The 25,791-nt window shown below is 29.2% G+C and overlaps 1 protein-coding gene across 4 annotated transcripts in view; it reads right to left on the bottom strand.

Annotated features, from left to right (window-relative positions):
* Positions 1-5,426, bottom strand: part of LOC105844115 (uncharacterized) — a 35,219-nt gene extending 29,793 nt beyond the window's left edge. Inside the window, exons 1-2 of one of the 4 annotated variants that reach the window (XR_010640808.1) lie at positions 294-376; positions 1-208 (exon numbers count right to left, since the gene is read on the bottom strand). The exon at positions 1-208 is cut by the window's left edge and continues 1,403 nt beyond it. Coding sequence is in view for 2 of the 4 variants with exons in the window: in XM_065805354.1 (XP_065661426.1) it covers positions 2,279-2,456 (178 nt within the window). In the remaining 2 variants the exon portion in view is untranslated. The other 3 variants (XR_010640807.1, XM_065805355.1, XM_065805354.1) reach the window with 3 other exon arrangements.
* Between the last annotated feature and the right edge of the window lie 20,365 nt (positions 5,427-25,791).

Genomic DNA, 25,791 nt, shown 5'->3' with positions numbered 1-25,791 from the left:
TCCAAATTTCACGTTGGGAGGGAGATTTTTTGATAGTTGGAAAAGGAAATAAATGAAAAGACGATGCACAACTACATCCAATATCCTCTTTTCTACATTTATGTTCAGTGCATATTGCATATTTCCATTTCATAAGTCTATAGCTTCCATTTGAACAATTTTTTACAACGCAATGATATGCCATTTTACCAATAACTACTTATTAAAACTAAAGCAAAAATAATAAATCAAAATAGTTAGTTTATTTAGCAGTTTTTATTTCAAAATAATCATTTCATTTTGCAAAAACATACCAAAATATAAAATCTATTCAACGAAACAGCTTGATTCCCTTGTAAAACGTACCGTTTTTAAAGTTAGTTTACTCGAAGTTTTTGTGTGTTTGTTAACATGAGTGTGTTTTACAACTTTTTGGAATTTCGAAAACCGTGTATTGTTAGTACGGAGATTCACATAATGTGCGTATTAACAATTGTTGGCATTCAAATCTCTTTGAAAATCTTTTGCAATATTCCACCAATCTAATATCTGTCAAACAACCTTAAGATATACAACCTTAAGATAACAACCTTAATATCTGTCAAACCTACCTTAAGATACCTGATAATTATGCAATGATATTTATGATTTATAAAATAGAAAAAGGTCTTAAACTTTAATTTAAGAATATTTGGCAGCGTATAACTTTTTAATCTAAACGTGAATAAAAGTATACTATAATATAATTTTATATATCATTTTATATAATATATATAGTTTTAAATTCTAATTTTAAATGTTTCTAAGTACGTTAAAATAGTTTGCAAGTTTCTATGGGCGCAAGTAGATTTTTTTATATTTCAGATATGAGATTTTCAGGTATTGGCAAACTTAAGTATGCCCATGCTTATTTAAAATAAGCATGTTTTGCATATAATCGCAGTAATGGAAGCCTGGAAATAAAAATACCGAAAATCGTTTGCCCCTTCCTTTTCAAACGTGAGGGTAGTAAGTTAGTAACCACAGTAACCGGTAGTAACTACACTTGTCCTAGTGTGGGTAAAATGGGACGAGCGAGTAATTAACAAAATATCAACAATTATTATTTAAAAACTAATAAAATTATAAACGAAATAATCTCCATAAAAAATGTGGTTTTCATCAATGCCCGAACGATGCTTTATTTGTCAAAACTTTTTTTATTCGATTCATTTATTATATAAAAAAGAAATTAAAATTATTTTGAAAAATATTTAATTGTCCCACTTCTCCCCACTCTCCCTTATATATTGGCATAATACAACATACTAAAACTTGACAGTTCTAACCAGGGGCCATATTCTCATCTCTCCGTTAAGCTTAACGGAGCTTTTGTCTGAAATTTCTAAGTAAAGAAATGACGAAAATCTATATAAATTCGTTAAAATAAAACCTATACCAAAATAAAACATTTATGTTTAAAAAATTATAATTTTAAATAAAATTTTTATTAATGTTTTTAATAGTTAGTCAAAAATTTAAAAGAAATTTTTGACTAACGCTCCGTTAAGCTTAACGGATCGATGAGAATACGCTCCAGCCCGTTAAAATAAAGCACATTATAAATTTTTTTTTTCGTATAAATATACCTTGATACTTACACAATTGATTGTTGTAACAAATAGCCTAGTCCTAGATGGAGTATTAATTGAGTAAACCACAACAAATGTCGTAATTAAACTTTTATTATTGTTTAGCGCAGCTATTTTAGATTTTTAATTTAACTTTATTCTAAAAAATTTTTAATAACTTTAAAATTAAATAATAAGTGGATCTATCTACGTAAGATAATCAAAAGTAATCTTATGTAACGGTATATAGATTTACAGTTTATGGCCAGGCCAATCTATCGATTCAAATAACACAATAAAAATGAACATTCAAAACAAAAGTCATTTTTCAAAATAGTTATGCAAATCATCAAATAGCAATGTAAAATATTTATTCGTAATCTATTGTAACTTTACGTTTGAATTAAAATGGCCAAAACTAAAATTTTAGTGTATTTTGTTTTGTTTTAAACCAAAAAAAATCATCTACTTATATTATCCAGACTTATGCTTAAACGATACTTAATCAGCATTAAATTTTCATAATTATACTCATTCATAAAAAGAGCGGCAAAAAAAAAAAAATTAGCACTAAAATATTTTCATTTAAATCTTCGCGAAACGCAAAGAATCTAAAAACAAATTATAAAATTTCTTGACAAAAGAAAAGTTTTAAAAGTGGTTATTAAAGCTTAAAAACAGTTTCTCACTTCTTTTTTTTCTTCGTATAACTATGAACAAGATAGAACTTGAGATAAATAGACATCCACCAAACGTACCAAGAATAGAGTATAAAACAAGATCTTTGCATTCTGATGGGAATGTTGCTTTCACTTGAGACAAATGAATCAATAAAATTACAGTAGTTTTCTTAAGCCATAACATCATTTATGACTTTTCTCTTTACTTTTTTTACAAAATTTGTTAAAAGAAAACAAATTTTTTTTTAAATAAATGTTTTAAACTGTTGTATTTACACTCAAAAAAATTTATTTAGTTAATCGCTTACGCACTTTGAAGCAATTATATAAATATCTAAGTTCGTATTTAACAACATGCAAAGAATTAATGGAATGCAAACCATTTAATAAAGATAAAATAACTTTTATAAATAACAACTCAAGGGAAAAGAAAATGGAGTTCATTATTTATTATAAATTTATTAATTAGTGAAATCATTTTACATAATCTCTTTAATATTCAATTAGTTTCAATATTTGTGTTAGTTACTCAACACTTTATAAATTTATATTCTATGATTCTAAAATATTTCTTTGGTAAAATAAATTGGAATAACGTGGATCAATAAAAACATTTTCCACTATGTGCAGGACACGTTAAGACGTCTAGAAAACATCTTAAAGATGCCTATATGTCTTTAAGACGTCTTTTCTAAGTCTAAAGAACAAAGAAAAACTCTTGATCGAGCGTCGTTGACTCTTTTTTTTTTGGATTAGTTGTGTTTCCTTCTTTAAACGTTAAACCTTATAGTTTTTGAATTTTATTTTTTTATCTTTACATTTTTGTACTAATGTAGTATATTTTGATTTTATACTGTAATATAATTTGTAATTTGAAAACTACTTTTTTTATTTTAATATCCTCTAGATTTCTGCAAATGGTTTACTTTACGCTGACGTAAGTAGAGAAACTTTTGAAAAATACCATTTCTTTAAGTTAGATATTTATTTGAAATAGTTTAATTTTTTTGTTTATTTTATATAAACCATTTTATTAAATAAATATCGCATGGTCTTAGATCAGATAAATTTCTTATTTTGTTTTTATCAACTTTTTAAAAATGATTAAAATCAAATCAAAGTTAAAAAACTTATTAAACTTAGTAAAATATAATAGAATAAACGAGACCTACTGCATGTCAAAATATATTAGAATAAACGAGATCTACTACATGTCGAAATTGGCTTTAAAAATGTCAAAATATATAAATAAACAATAAAAATAAAAGGATTAAAATAAATAAAAGTTTTAAATCAAAAGATGATTGCAACTATCAAAAGATGATTGCAACTATCAAAAGATGATTGCAACTATCAAAAGATGATTGCAACTATCAAAGGAACAGGATTTGGTTTTACCTTGAACACATTTATTGGAGTTTAAACAATCAACAAAGTTTTTGAAATATGTAAATATCTTTTATAGATCGAAAATTTCAGAAAGCTTACATCAATGCAAAAAATGTTTACGATAATACTGATGTGTAAGTAGAAATACAAATTAAAAAAATAACGAAAAAAAAAGTTTTGAGATTTTTTTTTCTCATGCAATAAGTCTAAATGTATAAAAAATCATGGAAGAAAAATTTTAACAGATAAGTTAAATAATTTCCAAACATCAAATGAATATTCAATTTAAATTATCTCACAACAACTAGTCAGGACTGAATTAAAATGAAAAAAAAAGTGCACATTTGTTTTAAAACATCAGAAAGATAGCTTTTTTAAACAGAACTCATTTCAATTTTATCTTGCCCTTTCTTTTTCATTAGTAAAAACGAGTTTTACTAATAAAAAAGAAAGGACATTTTTTCGTAAATTTAAAAATTTACGAAAGTTAAGCTAGTTCATATCTATTTCGTTTTCATACCTAGTTGTGATAAATGCTTTGATTGTGTTTTTACTTGTCATAGTTGACATAGAGACATAGATACGTCAAGAGCGGGGTGTCACCTTTCGATTATATTTGGTTGGCTAAAAATAAATATGGGATTGTCCATAAGTTATGCAAAGCTAAAGGTGAGTTTCCACTTATTCGTTTTTCTTTGAGAACAGGATAGGAAAGGGAAAAATAATCACCTGAGCATGCGTAGTTTTACTTTAGACAAATTGAAACTTATAATATGCATGCCCACGTGATTATTTTTCCCTTCTCTTTCCCATTCCCGTGATAAAATGTGTGAGCGGAAGCTCACCTTAAATTTATTTAAAAAATATAACTATGAAATCTTAGGTTCTTATAGGCGGCGGTTTTTATTAAACTAAATATGCTATTTTGATTTTTTTATATAACTAAAGAAGGAGTGAGGGAGAACTATTAATCTTTTTTGTTTTGTTTATTAGTGAAATTTAGCGTTGCATAATTTATGGACAACCTCTATGCAGTTTAAAAAAAAAAAAACTCCTGAAACGTTTCCATGATTTAAGTGTATAAAGAGCGGTGTATCAAACTAATCAAAGTTTGTAAAGAAAGGTCAAAATTAAAGACCATGTACGACACTGCCTGCTGTATGAGTTTCAGATGGACCACTTAGTTACCATAGCCCCATTGGATAGGTCGTAGTTTAGTATTTCAAGTGAACTGAAAGCATGTCAGTTTGGTTAAGAAGAAATATCTTCATGAAGTTTTTATCTTTGCACCGCACACTCAACTGACTATGTCGTGACTATGTCATCACCGGAGATGAGAAATGATAACTTTGTATAAATCACACTAGGTTGCGTCTGTGGGTATGGTCGGAATAACCGCCAAAACAACTCCAAAAGAAAAAAAGTTAGTTTAGTGTGATGGATGTCACTAGAAACGTAACAACGTAGTTGCAGATTCAAATCTAAGCAGTCTTAATGCAGTGGTTAGAGTTCTAACTCAGAACTAATAACAGGTTCGAGGTTCGATTCCGGCTCAAGGTAGGTAAGCATCATTGGTGAGGATGTAGCTGTTAAATACTCATTTCACGGTGTTTTGTGATTAGACTGTTAGGTCACCTTGGAGCACCTTAATAACTATTAAAAAAAAAGTCAACCAACATACCTAAAAAAGAGTTGCTTTTGGTTTTGTGGAACGTGCGTAGCATCTTGGAAAAACCTAATGTGCTCAACATTTTTTATCTAAAAATCTAAAAAATTATATATATATATATATATATATATATATATATATATATATATATATATATATATATATATATATATATATACATGTATATATATATATATATATATATATATATATATATATATATATATATATATATATATATATACATGTATATATATTGTTGTTTATGACCTTTTGCTAACACTTTGATAAAGAACAAATGAAGTGCTCGAAGTAAGGCGGGATGAGCATTTGTTGAAATATGTTGAAAAGGTATTTTTATTGATACTTTTGAGTACGTTTAGTAGTCTCAAGTTTTACTCTGGAGAGTGGGTAAATAAATTCAGCAAAAAAAAACAACATAATGAAGTATAAAATAATAAAAACTGTTTTTAATTTTTACAGTTTTAAGATTACAAAATTGATAACAATAGATATAAGAGATGTAAGTGCAGATTTTATATATATATATATATACACATAAGTTTATAAGTGAAAAAGAATTAAAATTAAAAATTTAAATGATTGAAAGCAAATGTTAAAAATAAAAAATTCTAAGTTAAAAAATTTCATTAAAGAATTCCTTTATAAACTATATTTAGAGCATAACGATAACGCCTTTCTTTAAAAGCAAGACATGTTACGCGCGGATAAGTTATTAACTAACTATGTATTAACCGTCGTGTCTTTTATTATATTATGGTAAAATATACTGGAAAAGTTTTAATGTTACTTAAAAGTTACCTAAAAAATTGTAAACAACATGTCCACGTCAAAGGATCTCCTTTACCTTACTTTCTTAATATAATATGTGGAGTTCCACAAGGATCTATACAAGGACCCCTATTATTTCTAATTTATGCAAATGATCTCTATAAAGCCTCAAAATTAACAACAGTCATGGTTGCTGATGATACTAACCTTTTCTTATCATGTAATAATATCAATAAACTTTTTAATGATATTGAGCTTACAAAAATCTCTAATAAGTTTAAATCAAACAAACTATTGCTCAATATTGAAAAGACTAGATGGACTCACTTCTTTCCAGCATTTAAAAAACGTTTACTCCCAAGTGATAATACAAACTTTTTAGGTATTATTATAGATGAAAATCTATATTAGAAAAATCATATCAGAAACTTGTGTAGTAAAGTATTGGAGTCTTTTATAAAGTAAGAAGCGTTTTGAATAAATATCTTCTAATTCAACTTTATTACTCTTTTATACATTGTCTTGTTAATTATGCTAATATTGCGTGGGGAAGCGCATATGTGTACGTGTATATGTGTGTATGTGTATATGTGTGTGCGTTTGTATGTGTATGTGCATATTCATAAGCCTTTATACCAGGGGAGTAACATTGTGCAGATGTAACACAGAAGAGTTAATATTATCACAGACGAAGAAAGAACATGAAATTACATTACAAGTATTTGTTAAAAAAAGATCAATATTTATTAATACATTAAAGATCAATATCATAAAGCGAAGAAAGTAACATCCTAATTATTATACTTTTATTGACCTTGTACATATACTTAAAAGAAAAGAAAAAAACAAACACGCAATTCATGGAGAAATTAGTCGTAGATATAAAAAAAGAAGTAGAAAAACTCAATTAAAATATCAAATAATAATCATTGAATGAAAATTACTTGATCATATATTTTGATTTTGAGAAAGTGAAATTCATCTGAAAATCACAGACAAAAGTCGCACAAGACAGTCGTTTAGAATGCTATGTATTTTCGTTGCAAGCACCTTTAAGCAAGTAACTTAAAAGTATAACGAAAAGAAATATCTAAGTTTCAACAGCGATTCTCTGTGACAAGACCTTGAGGTCTTGTTTGAGTGCCCGCGTTCTTTATATTTATCCTTATTTTTTTCAAATGTAATTCATTTTTATATTAGTATCTTAAACATTTGTATTTTAAATCATGTAGTGAATAACAAAAAAAAAAAATTATTATTAATAATATATTAGCAGCAATTAGTTGATTAATTAAAAATATTTAAAAAAACAAACAAAAAAGGACTCCAAAGGATTTGATTAACCATTGCACCGCGCAATAATTGTAACTCAATAAATTATTTTTTAAGTTTTAACGCGCTTTTAAATAAAATAACTTCCACATGATTAATACGTTGGCGTTATGGGTATTCATTTTTATATTGGGTAAATATATATTAGATATTTCATGTTTTTTTCATTATTAGATAATTTGAAAATCATATAAGTAGTTTGATTAAAATGCTTTGATAAAAATAATAAAGTTGCTAAAGTGGGCTCAAAAACTACATAAAAACTGGACCATCAATGGTTGTAAACATTCAACCGACGCACAGTGCACAGTGGGTCAGAGGTGAGTAAAACCCTACTGTGACTTTTCTGAGCTCAGCTGAGCGCAGTAGGTGCTAAGGCTTTTTATTATAAATGATATCCAATCGTAAATTTTGCTTTAAAAACTGAAGACCCATAAAGATTAGTTTTAATCATTTAAATCTTGTTAAAACCTTTTTTAAATAGCAACTTTAATGTTATTGTGAAAAGTTGTGGAACATTTTATGAAAGAGGAGGAAACTATAGAAAAAATAAGGATTTGGAGGCTGGGAACAAATAAACCACAAAATTTCATCCCTCTCTTACCCCAAAATGTGAGGGCAACAAGTTGATAAAAATTTTTTTGTATTATTCTCAACTAGACTCTCTCAGCGTTCAAGAGTTGTGACCATATACAATTTGTAACCCCTCAAAAATGAGGGGGGTTTAAACTTTATACGGTCATAATTCATGTCCCAAAACTTTAAAACTGGACAAAAGTAATTTTTTTTTTTGTTTTGGAAATTTAACTTAAATAATTAAATAAAAAAGGGCACTTGTTAGATTTAGGAAAAAATATTACCTAGATTTTAAAACATCTATTTACAATTGTCAGACGTTTTTAATGTATTTTCGAGTAATTTCGAGTAAAGTTTTTTAAAAAAACCGTTAAGTGATAATAGAAATAAGAAGAAAATCAAAATCTTGCATGAATAAATAGTATTAAAACGTATTCTAATCGATTCACTATAATAAATTACAATAATTCGAATTTAATGTAAAAATTCAATCAAAAAAAGTTACTCGAAAACTCGATTAGTTTAATTCGTTTATATTAATTTGTAAAAAAAAAAAGAACTACATTAGTTCACGCGTTCATGACCTGGTTTCGTTACATGATTTCTACTAATGAAATTGACACATTTCCACTAACACACACAAAAGGGCTCAATAAGTGCTACAACAAAAAATGTTTTACAAATCTGAAATCATTAAGATTTCATAAAAAAAAAAATTTGAAACTGTATCTAAGTGAGGACATAAATAAAAAGCGCATTGTTTGAAAAAATTGAATAAAAATATATTTTAAATGCACTTTTTTTAGAGACCTATTAATGTATATTAAGCACTTTAAATTTATTTTTTCATTACCAAAAGAAAGCGGCAAACCTAAAATTGAGAAACCCCTAAAAATATTTTGGAACTTTTAACAAACTTAAGCTTTAACTCTATTAGAACAAAGTAGTACTAATAACTCGCGCAATCAAGTTATTTTTTAAACAAAAAATAACACAACTTTTCATTTTCTTTAAATGCCCAGTTTTGAAGCAAATCTGCCCCCCCCCCCCCTCTGTTCGACGGGACGAAGTTTTAAATCTTTGGTTTCAAGAAAAGATTGTTTGTCTTAAAAAGAAGTTGTTGAATGTATGATAAAACAGTTAGTATTATTGGCTATGAAACATGGAGGATGTCGTGTTAAGAGGTGGAGCAGTTTTGGTTGGAATGCCACAGGTGACATTGTAATGATAGAGGGAATAATGACAAAAGTAGTTCACTTGGACACTTTAAAAAGTCATGTTATACCTTTGGAAATTTGGATTGATGGGAAGCCATTTATTTTTTTTAGAAGAAAATGATTTAAAGCTTAAATCCAAAATATATTCTTAAGAACATTGTATAAGTTTTTTGAATGAATTTGAGAACGATAAAATATTGAAATGACTCGCTTGTCATCAGATCTCCTATTTTAATGTGAGAGTTTAAAATAATGTCAAAAATTAATACTTAATGATGCAAAAGATGTAGAAAAAACTGCGAGTGATGAAAAATTAGAAAGTCATAAAATAGAATGCCAAGTATATGTTTGTTGGTTATTGTCGCTAACGGTGATTTATAGGTAAGTAAAATACAAACTAGCCTAATAGGACTTTATATTAATTCTTATGTAAACTTAAGAAATAGGAAGATAATATATAATTCAGGTAGTTTTCGTTTTTAGTTTATCTCCTAATAGTAAGTAAAACTTTGATATCTTTTATCGAAAATTATGAAAAATTATGGACGGTAGTGTATATATCACTGATAAGAATAAAAAATTTTAGTTTTAATCAGGGTTTAAAATTTGTTAACCTTTAAAAAATCTTTTAAATTTTAATAGGTCAAAAATAAGGTTTTCGTTTATTTTTCACCATAGCACGGCAAAAAGTCACAAAAAATTCATGTTTTATCAATTTTTGACTTACAATGTTAAATTAAACTACTTTGCCCTTAGTAAATAAATTTTTATTTTTTTAATTTTTGATTTATAATAAGGATCTGTGTCTTGAAACAAAAAGTCTTGTTATTCACTTTTTAGCAAGACAAGACGAGACAAAGCAAGATTAATATGCGCAAGACTGAATCTGTCTTGTCGTGAAATGTCTTGAATCAATCAAGAACAACTTTATAGAGTGAAAACTAAAACAAGAAATATCAAGACTTTTCTGGTTATTTTTTTAAATACTAGTATTGAAATTATAATTATTATTTTATTTTACTTTCTAGTTTATGCTGTAGCTGGTAGAAGCACTAGCGAGTGTGAATTGCACACTTTGACAGCCTTATCAAATATCAATAAAAGTTTCATAAATATGTGTAATTTGTCACTTATGTATAAGTATCGGCGTTACCGCACCGGCGGTAAAAAAATTTCGGTAAAATGCGGTAAAACGCGTAATACTCATTTTTACTTTATGCGGTAAAAATGTGTATTACATATTTTTACGCTTTCTTATTACAGAAGACGGTAAAATTGCATAAAAATGCGTAAAATCGGTAAAAACGGTAAAACTGCATAAAAACGGTAAAACTACATAAAAGTCGGTAATTCCGGTAATTTGTGATAAAAGTTAGTAAAGTTAGTAAAAGCGGTAATTATTATGGTAAAATAGCGTAAAAAATTACTTTGTTTTTATCAAGTCAGATAGTTGTTAAATAGTTAATTACCTCCTAAAATTAAGGGGGAACACTCCTCAAAAAAAACGTTTTTTTTTTTTTTGTTTTTTTTTAGCTATTCTAAAACTAAATTTGTTATAAAATTAAATGGTGAAAAAATTATTCAAAATTAACTTTTATTTGTAAAATAAATGACATTTTTGTATGACTACCTGTTTGCAATTCTCACCTAGCAACGCCCCTAGTTACAAGAAAATTATCAATAAAATGCATATAGTCCCCTCTTTATGCCGTTTTTTTTTGCAGTTTCATCATAAATACTTTCTACTATCTAAAGCCATGATTCAAAACCACATATTTAGAAAAGTGTTTTTTGTGTTGTTCATTGTAAGTTGTCTTTTAAGCTGCTAATTTACACACGAGTGAAGAAAAATGGACAGCTTTAAGTCGAAATATAGTTGTGGTAGAGTTAAATTTTCAACGAAACGTCTTAAGAAACATAAATGTACATTTTATGGTTTAAGAAAACAAGAAAAATGTGTAAATATTGATGTAAATAGTGTTAATAGTAATGGTGTAAATATGACAGACTCTGTTGATAATGTTGATAGTGAAAGTGTATTTGCAAGTGTATCAAAAAGAAAAGTAAAACCAATAATAGTACCGAGTAAACACTCAAAATGTGTCAGTGGCTACAGATTTGTTGATATGGAAATTCTTGCCTCCGTATTTGATAAACTTGGATGTCCAGAATGTTTGCAACCTCTGTTGTCTTTAATCGAGAATAAAAAGTCTTGCAAAGGATTTGCATCAAAATTATCTATAGGTTGTATTTGTGGATTTAAATTAGACTTTTACACATCAAGAAATGTAGAAGGATATGATGTTAATAAAAGAGTGGTATATGCTATGAGAACACTGGGTCAGGGCCAAACTGGTCTACATCGGTTTGCCACTCTTATGAATATGCCAAGAGGAATATGTAATAAAATCTACAATGTTATTGTACATAAATTAGTAACCGCAGCGCAAACAGTATCTAATGAAACTATGCATGAAGCTGTACAAGAACTCAGGGAAGGCAAATCTCCTGATGAGGTAGTTGATATTGAAGTTTCTGTCGATGGAACATGGCAAAAAAGGGGATATAGTTCCCACAATGGGGTTACGGTAGCATTGTCCATAAAAAATGGGAAGGTTTTAGATGTCGAAGCCTTATCTAGGAAATGTAAAATATGCGATGAAAATCGAAATATCCTCAATTCAAAGCACCAAAACCAAGCAGAATTAACACATGTTTGTAACAAAAACTATGATGGATCTGCTAGTGGAATGGAAACTGTTGGTGCTGTAAATATATTTAATCGCTCTCTTGAGAAATTTAAATTACGGTACACAGAATATTTGGGTGATGGGGATAGCAAGAGCTACACTACTGTTAAAAGTACATACAAGGATGTTGAAGTAATTAAATTAGATTGCGTTGGACATTTTCAAAAGCGTATTGGATCTCGCTGTCGGCAATTAAAAAAACAAGTCAAGGGCTTAAATGGTAAAGGCCGTTTAACAAATGCTACAATTGATAGATTACAAAATTATTTTGGTATTTCTATTAGACAAATATGTGGCAACCTTGAAGGTATGAGATCCTCAGCCTTAGCAAGTTTATTTCATGTTGCATCTTCATCGAAAAATAATTATCATTATCCGCATTGTCCGGTCGGTAAAGAAAGTTGGTGTAAATACAATCGAGATAAAGCTAATGGTACAAATGAGTATAAACCAGGAATAGGTCTTCCTATTGATATTATTCTTAAATTGAAGCCCATTTATGTTGAATTAACATCAGATTCTTATTTAAACCGTTTACTTCATGGGAAAACGCAGAATCAGAACGAAAACTTTAATGCAATGATATGGTCCAGAATACCTAAGTCAAAGTATGTTTCGCTTACACAGCTAAAGTTTGGACTCTATGATGCTATTGGAGCCTTTAATATAGGATTAAAGTCTAGTATTTTAATATTTGAAAAACTACTTATGATACCAGGACAGCATACCATTTCTAGTTGCAATTACTTGAACCGGAGAAGAATCAGGATGTCAGAGTATAAAAACAAAGATACCATCAAGAAGCGTAGGAAAATTTTGAGAGGACGCAAACATAAAAAATCTGATAAATTTGATCAGAAAGAAGGAAATATGTATGAGGCTGGTTTTCATGATTAAAAACTATAGTTAACATACTTTTATATATGGTATTTTTTGAGTTACTATTGTTTTTATAACATTTTTTTTTCCAATTTTATCTTTATTTGCATTTTTCTCAGAACGCTGGTTTTTAATCTCCCGGCAAAGATATCTTGAAAACCGCTTGACCGATTTGTATGAAATTTTCAGGAAGGCTTCCTTTAATAAAGATGTATACAATGAACAGACAACTTTTTCAAAACATTTTTTAAACAGAAGAAATATTGAAAAACGTATGTGATTTTTGTGCTAAAAATTATTTCTACAATCAAACATGGATAACACCTGGTAGAAAGGTTGTTAGAAAAAACTGTCTGCTTATTGCATAGATCTGTCAATATTCTATAAGTTTTGAAAAAATCAGCTAAAAATATTATTCTAATCAACTCCAATCTTTGCCAGGGCGAGGGAACTAATTTCACTTTTTTCCCTAGTTACCAGGTTGCCATGGCAACGGGGTGCCATTATTTGTGATAAATCTTCCTAACATTTTATGTCCTCCTATTTGAAACATATAACAACTTTTGTAATGCTATATTTTAGAAAATAAATTTTTGAGGAGTGTTCCCCCTTAAACTAGCCTCCAATATAAGCTTGACTAAAGTCAAGAAAGACTAACAAAGACTAACAAAGTCTCAAAGTTCTTACTTCAGTGATCTGATTAGTATATCAAAACCACTACCAAATCAAACCATCTTGAAAAAACTATGTCTCTTTGGAATTATTTTACCAAGCTTGACAGAGAATAGGATAACATCTTTGGCTCTGGCAGAAAATCAGGATTTGCTGAGTACAATAAGTGCAAAAAAGTGATTAAGCTTTCTCAAGGTAGAACCAGTGGAGTTAAAGCTCTCTTAAAGTAAGTGTTTTACTCTTACTATAATTTAGTATATTTTAAACAACTGATCTCAAAATATAACTGGATAGCGAATTCTATTGTTTTTTTGAAAGAAAAAAAATGGCGGCGATCAAAGCTTTTAGCGGTGTACGATGTACATCTTCATGTACATCTATAAGACTCTAAAGTAGTATAAAAGAAAATAATCAAACAGAGTTTTGAATGAAAAACAAGACAATGAAATAAATTTTTAAAAAGTTTAAAAAAATGACATGATTTAAAAAAAAATTAGACAATTAAAGAAATTATTAATTTAAATATTAAAGTTCAAAATATTCGGTATACTTTTTAAGTGCAATTTACGATTAAATTAGTTTTTATCTATAATTTATGTATCTTAAGTTTTTAGTATCTGTTAACTTTAGTTTTAGTATCTTAGTTTTTAGTTACTCGATGCAGTGTGTAAGAAGGTTGATAACATAACTGCATGGTAAGCGGCAATGGTGTCTACCTACAATTTTGACAAATTTTATATTTTCATTAACACAACATGCAGTTGTGTTACTAACCTTCTAGCACAAGCATTGGGTAGTTAAGAACTTAAAGGTACATAAATTATATAGCAAATGCTAATTATTATAAATTTGAGATTTCTGCACAAGCAAACAAATACTTTTTCTTCACTTATATTAAACAAACTAAAATTAAAACTCGTACTTAGTTTTACTAAGAATTTGTTTTTTATTTTATTATATTTATTCTAAAAAAAAAAAAAAAAGAAAGTTAATATTCAACAAGTTATTGTAAAAATATGTTTTGTTAAATAAAAAAATATTTATATTTGAAATTTATGTAAATATGTAATATTCCGTTATTTTTATGAAAAAAATCTTATGCAAAACAAAAAATATATTTTTGTTTGAAACTTATCAATATTTGAGCTTAAGATATAAAACTTGATTATCATCAGTTTCTTAATTTTCATATAGCCGTTCCATATATCCGCCGCCATCAAAAAAAATTTTTGTGGTTCATGTAATTATTTTTTATGAACTATCTACTACTGAAACGAATGTGTTCAGTAGGAGGTAGGGCGGTTACTGATTTTTGGCATAATGTAAAACCAGAAAACACTAGCAAGTTAGTTTTTGTGAGTCAAAATTTCGCAAGGGTTCCTTCTAACCTTAGCGATTGGGAAAAAACTTGCGAATAAGAGCCATATGAATTACCACACGTCACACCTCCAACTAAGAAGACTCACCAACAGGGAAATTCTCATAGTCAAACTGAAACTAAAAAAAGAGGTGCACCTGAAAACACTTCTCCAACTCTATCAGATACTCAAACTGGTCCTGAACCTAAAGAGCAACAACAGCTACAGTTAGATACTCTAATGACACTCCAACAAAAACAAACTAGAAGCAAAAAAGCAAAATTAAGTAATATAATGAAGTCGAATTGGAAGAGGAATAAGAAAAAAAAGTACAGAGCATCTGAGCTTGCAAATATTTTATTAGAGACAGATAATGAAATATCTAATGATTAATTTTTTATTAATAACTTGTTTTTTTAAACTGTAAACGTAAAATTTACTAATAGAAATACAAAAAGCAATTTAAAAATCCTTGTTTAGTTTTATGGTAACCAGCAAAAAAAGCGGTAAATTGTGATAAAAAGTAACCATGAGCGAGATCTCGTCTCGTTCTCGTTTCTCGTGAGAAATGGGACTTCTCGTGAGAAACGAGAAATATAAAATTCTCGCGATAAGAACGAGACTTAAATATTATATTATTTTCCAAATTAAAAATTATAATAATTTACAAAATGCTTAATAATTTGTTTTTTTAATTAATTAATATTTTGACTCCGTGGTTTTAATTAGATTTCTAATTAGATTTTTAATTAGATTTTTTTTAAAATCTAATTAAAAAATTTTAATTAGATTTTAAATATTTTTAATTAGATTTTAAATGCAAAAACTTTTTGTATAAAATGGTGCACTTTCGACTTAATTTTATTAGTTTACCAGTAGAATTCAACTTGACACATATTGTTCATATTGAAAAGAAATATTCTTGCCTCATTTCAACGATCAAAAATGTCACCAAGAAAAAACAAAATCTGGAGATATTTTCAAAAAACAAGTGACGGTGCTGAATGCAAGGCGTGCAAAAAGTCTTTGAAAACAAAAGATGGAAACACAAGCAGACTTCATCGTCACCTCGAAAAAAAACACAGCCAAGATTACGTTGAGTATTCTGAAAAAACTGACAACTCTCTTCTTCCTCCTCCTAAGAAGAAACAACGAACCATGGTCGAAATGCTTGAAACAAAGTCCAAATATGACAAAGACAATTCTATTCAAAAATAGTTTGACTCTGCAATGCTGGATTACTTTTGCACTGATCTGGCATCCTTTTCAGCAGTCGAAGGAAGAGTTTTCAAGAAATTGTTTGACATTGCAAACCCTAAACTGAGCCTTCATCACAGAACAACATATTCAAGAAAGCTTTCAATTCGGTCAAGAGAAGTTCAAGCTGGAATGAAGAGCATAATAATGGAGATTACGCTAAATCTAAAAAGTGCTGCATTTACTTTTGACCTTTGAACTTCAAGAGCTCAGGACAGCTACATCTCTTAGACTTTTCATGCTATTGACGAAAATTGGAGACTACATCACTGGACACCCTATGTCCAACAGTTCCCAGACAGACACACAGGTATCTTAATTTAAGGAAAGATGGATTCTTTCTTAGAAGAACTCAATTTGCCTGCTGATTTGCCAATGTACTGCGTGAACGACCAGGCAAGAAACATGAAACTTGCAGTCAAATTGTCAAAGCGCCTTGACCAATACTTGTGCAACAATCATATTTTGCAATGTGCAGTTCGAGACTCATTTGGAATGACTGCTGGAATGGATGATGCGTTGCAAACATGCAAAGATTTGGCTTCTTCAACTCACCAGTCAACAGTTGCAGCTGAGTTGCTTGAATCAGAATCAGACGCTCAAGGAATCAATTTTAGAGAGTTACGCCAATCTGTTGACACAAGATGGAATAGTGACTGGATTGCATGACTTCTGTCCTACATCTAAAGAGTGCAATTATCAGCTTATGTGCAAATTAAGATATTTTTTCTTCAAAGACCATCAGTGCATCACAGTGGAAATCAATCGAGGGAGCAGTAGAAATTCTGGCACCACTTAAAGAAGCACAGAAACGTGGTCGGCTGAGTCTATTCCAACAATTAACACTGTCGCCGATTCTCTTTATTTAATCCATGACAAAATTGATCAATTTATTGAGACGGATGGAAAAAATGGCTACGGTGTCTTGTATGCAAAAAACTTGAAAAGCTGCATTGAGAAAAGATTTCCTCTTTGTCACACTGGAAACTTATTGAGTGCTGCAGCTAACTACTTAAATCCTGCTTTAAAGGGACTTCACTTGAAGCTCTTCAAAAAAATTCAAACAACAAAAGAATGGTTAGCCTCACAGGTTAAGGATAATGTTGAGTGCCAACCATTTGCCAGAGTTCTTTCAGCAGATTTGTCCCCTAATTCAAAACTGAAGCGCAAGTTAAACGTCAGACTTGAAACACAAGAGCCAACATCTGAACTGAATCCTATTTTGAGCAAAATGTGCCAGTATGAATATCTCCCTGATGCCAAAAAAGACTTTCTGATTCTTGATTGGTTGAAATTGCATTCAAATACATTGCCAGAACTCTCTTCATTAGCTAGACAAATTTTAGCTATTCCAGCAAGTTCAACTAAATCAGAGAGAGTTTTTAGCTCAGGTAGAAATGTCGTCCGATCATCCAGACACAACTTACACCCAGAAAAAGTAGAACAAATCATCTTAATCAGAGAAAACATTGTCTTGTTGGAAAAGTTTGGCAAAAAAATTCTGAATTAATATTTGAAAAAGTTGTTTACATTTGACAAATGTCACTTGTGTCTATTGGTCAAAAGCATGTTTACATTTTTTTTTTTTACTTGGATTTTAATAAATTTGTTTTCAAAAAGTGTTAAATTTCTCGTCTCGTCTCATTCTCACAAGAAGTACTAACTTCTCGTCTCGGTCTCGTCTCGGTTTAAAAAAACCTAGTCTCGCTCATGGTTAATAAAAAGCGGTAAATTGTGATAAGAACTGGTAAAAAGCGGTAAAAACGGTAAGTGATAAATGCGGTAAAAAGTAATAAATGCGGTAAATTTGCGTATTACTGCAATAAAATTACCGCGGTAATTATGCATTTTCAAGTATTTTTCGCAAATTTACATATTTTTACGCATTTTTACCGACGGTGCGGTAACGCCGGTGCTTACTTGCGTTGACAGCTCCGATGCATCTTGTAGACCAATAAGTATTGGTTCTGGTTTTAATGAATTTCTTGACTTCAATCTTTTAATAAAAACTGGCTTAACTGTAGAACCGATATCTTTTAAAATTTGATTTACTTTATCTTTGTCTTCTGTAGATTTTTCATTTAAGTTTGATTTTTGAAACTCCGGCAATCCGAATATAACAACATTTTTAAACATCCGTTCCCTCTCTTTCTGTTCATTCATTGTAGCATGTATAACTATTAGTTGTTGTATTGGTGTTTTATTTCTTGACACGACTGATGCCCAGTTATGTATTTCTAAAACACCCTTAAATATAGTTTGTTGATCTCCAATTTTTAGCTTTAAATTATTTATTTCTAAATCTTGAATTTTTTTTGTTGCGCTTTAATTAATTTTCTGAAATCTTCAATTTCCACCAAAAGTTCTGCTTTAACCGTCTCTAGCTGACCTTTTTAAATATTTGTCATTACTTAATTAACTCCTTGGGATTTGATACGGTTTTGTTATGATATTGTTTGATACGGTTGAATACAGACGTAAATTTAAATAACTTTAATTAAGAAAAAAAATACAAAAATCTCCAACAAGTATGTAAAACATGAAACAGCACTACACAAGTTTATTTATTCACTGCAACGAAAACAAAACACTGCAGAAACAGAATAAACTTTCTGAATTATCAGTATTAAAGATTTTATTAACTGTAAAATTGTTATCTTACTTTGAACTCTTTTTAAATACAAAACTCGTCTGGTTAAATAAACACTCCTTACATCAGCAGAAGGGGAAGTCTTCTTTTTAACTCGTCTAAGAAAAATATTATAAATTTCATCAAATTTTCGGAAACATAATTGTAGCATAACTACAATTTCTAAGATTGCTTCAAAAAGTTAACCTTGTACTAGAGTTTTTTTAGCTGATTGAGTCATTAATTTCTGGTCTACTAGCAACCAATGCAAAATACGAACATTGTTAAAGTTTATCTGAATTTTTATTAAAATTATAAGTTGGTGATCATGCCTCGTAACCGTGGAGTCTTGCGGGAACACTTTAAACAAATTGAAGGATCTGATGGAGCTGCTGTTGGAAAGTGTAAGAAGTGTTTCAAAACATTTTTCATCAAAAATTCGAATACGTCTGGAAAGTTGAAGCATCTGAAGCTCACACAACCCCAAATTTTCAGAGAAGTGGTGGAGTCAAAAGCTTCATTAAAGAGAAGTGCAGCTGAAGCCCTTGCAGGATCAGATATTGATGATGAAGACTAGTTTGGAAACTCTTCAGAAGTCCTAGGCATCTCAAAGAAAAAATAAAATCTGACCATTTCAGATTATTCATCCCAACTTAAAACTCAACAGAATCTTCGGTAAATTAAATTGATCCTTTAGATATTTTTGTGCCACGTAAAAATTTAATTTTGATAATTGAGTGGATGTAAATAATTATTATTATGTTTCTTTTTATATGCTTTTTCAGTAAATTTGCGAAGTATAAAACCAATGACAGCAAACAACTGAGATGGGATCTAGAAATTATGAAATTCCTTGTCTAAAACAACCTGCCTTTAATTTTGTAAGCACACCTGGCACCAAGGATCTCTTTAAGCATGCTGACCCCAGGCTCACTGTCAAGACAGCTACTACATTCAGCAGATTCAAGCTGCCCATGTTGTATGAGAATTTGAAGGTAACAGTTGACAAAGTCCTGATGTAAGAGCTACCTCTCTGCAGTGACATTGCAATGTCAACGGATATTTGGAAATCAAGGTAAAATGATTATATAAAAATTAGAAAAATAACTAAAGATAGTATGGAAAAAAAATTGTTATGGAATCAACAAGATCATTGCTCAACAGTACTTTATGCGAACTTGAAGTCTCCTCTAAAAGTTCATTTACCCAAAACCTCTAACAAGCCTTCACTTGGAAAGAGAAAGATAAAGCAAGTTGAAGAAGCAGTTATTAAGAAGCTTGTAACTGCTCTGGATGTAACCGAATCCGATCTTGTTGCACCAAAAAATGAATTTCTAAAGGAAATTCAAACCAATGCTGGCGATGTAGAATGCATGAAATATAAACTTTAGGTTTCTAACAAAAGCAGCAACTACAAAGTTTGACATTAACCCCAAAATTTTGGTCTATCAGAGAAGCAGCAAAATAGTTTCCATTTTTCAAACACAAAATGCAAAGTCTTTACGCGACCAAAAAGGCATCATAGCATACCCTGATGTGGTTAAACGGCATCGAATCAGTAAAGATGTTATAGAACTTGAAATGCTTTTTTACTGTGACGATGAGTATTCAAGGCAAATGCTAGGTAAAAAAGACTGTGTAAGTGTTGGGGAAAAAAAATGCATGACAAAAAAACTGATTTTTGTAACTTAAAGGAGCTCTATGTTGCATATAAGACAAAGTACCCAGGCCATAAAATTGGATTTTCTAAATTTTTCAGTCTTCGGCCTAAATGGTGCATCCTTGCTGGTAAAAAAAGTACTCATTCTGTTTGAGTGTATTCAATACACCAAAATGTTAAATTAATTTTGAGTGCTATAAGCCTTAAAACATCTTACCATAAAATCATTGAAAAGATTGTCTACAGCAGAAAATCTGAAATTTGCATGATTCACCAATACAATAGTTGTCCTAGCAAACAAGCTGCCTAAAATTATTTCCAACAGTATCTCACACAAAATGATGATCCAAGCAATATGACAGTGATGAAAATGAACAGTCAGTGGGTTTCAAACAGTGGACAACAACAGATAGAACTGAACTATTGTCAATAAAACTTTCATTAAATAAATTCATAAAGCTCCTGTGTGAAAAACTTGATAATATTACTTCTCATTCATTTATAGCAAAATCACAATCTAGCCATCTAAAGCATCTCAAAGAAACAATTAGTATTGATGAGGCTAATGTACTGTAAGATTTTGCAGAGAATTGGGTTTTTATAGTACAAGACGAGATACAGAGTTACCATTGGAGCAAGAGACAATGTTCCGATCATCCAGTTTTCATCTAAAACAAGAAAGTGAAATTGGAAATATCTTCTTTTTGTGAAATTTCAGATGATTTGAACCATGATGTTGGATTTATCAATGAAGTTATGCATAAAACCATTAATCATATAAAAACTCATCTTTGTCTCATCTTCAAAAAACAAAAATATGAAATTATTAAAATCGACAATGTTATGATGTCACAATATCTATTTTGCAAGTACGACAATTTTTACTGACTTGGTATGGTTTCTGAAGTTGGTAAAGAGAAGTTTATGCATCCACATTATCCAATCTGGTTGTATTTCTGGCCAAAGCGAGATAAAAATTGCTGGGTGCCAAGAATGAATGTCATTTCTCTTGTTAAAACACCTTCAACATCTTCTGGGCGTCAGTACCAAATCTTAAAAGAAGATGAAACTCTATTTGAACAAGTTTTCTCTTTACAGTGAAAGCCAATTAATATTTTACTTTCATTATTTATATGATATAAACTTCAATTTTAGTAATATTTGGTTATTCCTTTTCATTTTTATTTTTGAGCTTTTTTAAATAAAGCAGGTTTTAATATTTTTCAAAAAAGTTTGCATTATAGTTTCTTATTTTTTTAACACAACATTTGAGCATGTAACCTAAAATTTTAGCATGTCACCAATCTTTTGAAATAATACCTAATTATTAGAATAATAAAAAAAGAAAATATTTTTTCAATTTGTTGCATAGTAAATTATATATATATATATTTTTTTTTTTATAATTTTATTTTGCCGTATAATACTATTTACAATGAGAAAAATCGTTTACATATATAATAAATGGCCGGAGCAAGAAGAAGACATACTGTCTTATCAACGAGCCCCGTTAACATAGAAGCCGTCAGTTAATATTACAATTTAAAAACTTTAAACATAAAAGTATACATATATATATATATATATATATATATATATATATATATATATATATATATATATATATATATATATATATATATATATATATATATATATATATATATATATACACACACATACACACACATACATATATATATATATACATTAGGGGTATGACTAAAAAAAAAACTGAAGAATTTTTTATTCCCCATGTAACCATGAGTGGAGAAATTATATTTATAAACATAAAATATATTTTTTTTATGTAAATTGTCAAAAAAGATCACCCCTCAAGCTGAAAATAATTTTTCCTATCTTTTTAGTGAGTTATAAATTAGAAATATAATAGAGAACCCAATCTTACTCAATATACGACTGTGATCACAAACATCATAAATTCTACAGATTTCTTTACGAGAAAACTGAAACTTTTAATAACTGCAATTTTCGATTTGAACCCTGTTGGACCGCGCGGAAGTGCTTCAGCATTTTATAATTGGTTTTTTGTATATAACCGGAATTGTCTTCTTTAACTTTGTCAAACTGTTATCTTGTGTTTTGAACATTATGTCCAAAAATAGAGTTGCTTCAAACAAGAATAAGAAAGTTTGGGAATCAAATTTAGTAAGGTTTGAAAAAGCTAAAACTTCCAGAAAATGTACTACTGTTGTTAAAAGTATTAGTGAAATGAATAAGATGCCAACAGAACAGCGTATCATTGATCGATTTAAAAGTTTGTCATCAAATGTGAAAAGTAGAAAGGAGAGAATTGCAATTGTGGCTGAAGAAACTAAATTGCTATGGAGAAAGCTAAATATTCCTATTCAACAAGGGAAATCGGCAGCAGAAAGAAAAATAGAAAATGTATTGAAAAAACTTGACAAAAATAGTCGAAAACCCGGAACTCAAAATTTTACACGATTGTTTGACATAACCAATGAGAAAGGTGAATGGTTGTGTCAGGAAGATAAAGAATTTTATTGTCTTCAAAAGTCAACAAATGGAAGAGCTGGATATTGTACCACAATTAAAGACGCTGAAGGTATTCATCCAAGAAAATTAGTGTTGATAAAGAAACAAATGTCCATCAGTCAAGGACAAGATTTTGTTGAATCAGCTAGTGAAGGAGAACCTTCAGAAAGTGAAGAGCAGTGTTCCAGCAGTGATATTGAAGCTGAAGGTCCTTCATCATCATCTAAAAAACTAGATGAGTATGAGCTGTGGCCAGCCATAAAAATGATTGTATCTGACACAACATCTACAAATACAGGATTAAGAAATGGTGTAGTTACACGGTTACAGAAACATTTTAAAACCATTGGACTAGAAAAGCCTGTTTTTATTGGATGCCAACACCATATTCTAGATACTCTTTTGAAACATGTCATGAATGATCTTTTTGAAGGATCGACAATGTCACCATATCTCCATTACTCTTTTGTGACAAGGTTGCAGCAAGATTACGAGAATTTGAAGCTATTGTTTAGTAATATTGGAAATCCTTTGACGAAAGTGAAGCGAACTCGCTGGAGAGATGACATGGATTTCCTGAATCACTTAATAGCATGTTATAGAAAGTTTAAAAGCACAGGTAACTTTCCAAAAGTTAATTTCAAATCACTTCCTGCTATAAGCAATGCAAGGTGGAATTCGAGAGCCATTTTTATTCTACTTGCTTACATTTTAGTACCAGAATACCAAGAATCAGAATCAGCTCAAGCAGCATGTGACTTCATCTGTGGTTCATGGGGTGATATATGGTTTGGGGGTCACTACTTCAATCCTGCAGACTTTGTTAATCTATTAGAAGCATGCAATGAGCATCCTAAAGCATTGAAATCATTGAAAAGGTTTTGGTCCACTGAGCCAACACCAATACCAACACAACGTTCAAATATATGTGCAGAACGTGCTGTGAAAGTGATGCAAGACTTAATGCCATTATGCCATAGCATAGAAAAACTAAATATTAAATACTTATTGTCAAATACACAGTAGACAAATTTTAATTATACATGTTTATTGGTTTCTATAAAGTAGTGGAAGATGTGTTGCAAAACTACATTTTTTTAAAAAAATTTACAAATATTTTTTAATTGGGGGGTGAATTTTTTTGACATATAGTAAAAATGCTTGTTATTTTTCTGATTTTTGCACAAAATCTCCACTAAATTTAGTATGGGGATATAGGGTTGCAAAATTGTCATATCCCTAATATACATACACACACACACACACACATATATATATATATATATATATATATATATATATATATATATATATATATATATACACATACATACACACATATATATAAATATATATAAATACACATTTCTACAAAGATATTATAAATCTTATAATAAGATATTAAAATAGCATAAGTTTTCAATAACAAAATATTTAAATGAAAAATAAAAGTCAGAAGATCAAAAAAAAAATAAGTTGTGACTTTTTCACACAAAAAAAAGAAGTAGATGAACCTCTATTCAGTTTATATATTTTTTTTATTATTTTATAATCAAATTTTAAAATAAACATTTTAGATCGAAATTTTTTCCTAATAAGAAACGTTTACATACTATTTTGAATTGTTCAAAAGATATGTTTTGAAGAAATTTTTATTAATTTTTTGAAAAAATTCATTCCATAGAAATGCTCCACGATATTGAATTTGGAATGAACTGAGTTTGAAATAGAATCTTGGAACTACAAAATTATCATTTGAAAAATTTGTGGGGTACTTATGAGAAATTTTAGTAAAGTAAGAGTGAAATATATTAGGCGACAAACCATGTTTAGATTTAAACATGAACAGCATAACTTGATAAATATTAAGTTTATAAACATTGAGTGCATTAAGTTCCATTAAGAAAGGCTCTCCATGAGCAATTCTCTTAACGCCAAAAATCATTTTGCATGCAATTTTTTGTATACTATAAATTTTTTTAAGCTTTCCATAGTTGCTACTTCCCCATGCAATATTGCAATAGGATAGATAACTATGGATAAATGAAAAATATATAATTTTTAAAGACTTGATATTAAGAAATGGTTTAACTCTATATAGAACAGAAATATTTTTGGAAATTTTATTTTCAATAGATTTAATATGAGATTTCCATGATATATTTTCATCTAATATTATTCCCAGGAAGTTTACATTTGATTCTCTTTTAATAACTGAATTATTCATAAAGAGATTGGGTAATTTTAGAGGGAGGTGATCACTCTTACTAGGTTTATGAAACAACAAAAATTTAGTTTTCAGTACATTTAATGAAAGTTTATTACAAATAATCCAATCATTAACTTTTATTAGTTCTTCATTAAATATTTTAAAAAGATCTTTTATATTTTTATTTGAGTAAAAAAGATTAGAGTCGTCAGCAAACAAAATAAGATTTAAAGTCTTTGAAGCTAAATATAAATCGTTAATGTACAACAAGAATAATAGTGGTCCTTGGATGGATCCCTGCGGAACACCACAAGTTATAACTTTGTTTCCTGTTTCACTTTCTTTATACACTATGTATTGTTTCCTGTTTGACAGGTAATTTTTAAACCAGAGTAGGTTATTGTTTAATACTCCATAGAGTTCTAGTTTTTGTATAAGTATGTCATGGTCAACTGTGTCAAATGCTTTTGACAGATCAATAAAAACTCCTAGTGTATAACAATCATTATTGAACCCATCGGATATATAATTTATTAAATCGATTACTGCATGATCCGTTAAATGTTTTTTTTTGAATCCAAATTGTTTATTATACAGTATTTTGTTTTTGGTTAAA

The sequence above is a fragment of the Hydra vulgaris genome, chromosome 09, assembly GCF_038396675.1.
Source record: "Hydra vulgaris chromosome 09, alternate assembly HydraT2T_AEP".
NCBI classification, from domain to species: Eukaryota; Metazoa; Cnidaria; class Hydrozoa; order Anthoathecata; family Hydridae; genus Hydra; species Hydra vulgaris.
This window is presented reverse-complemented; position numbering and strand designations above follow the sequence as displayed.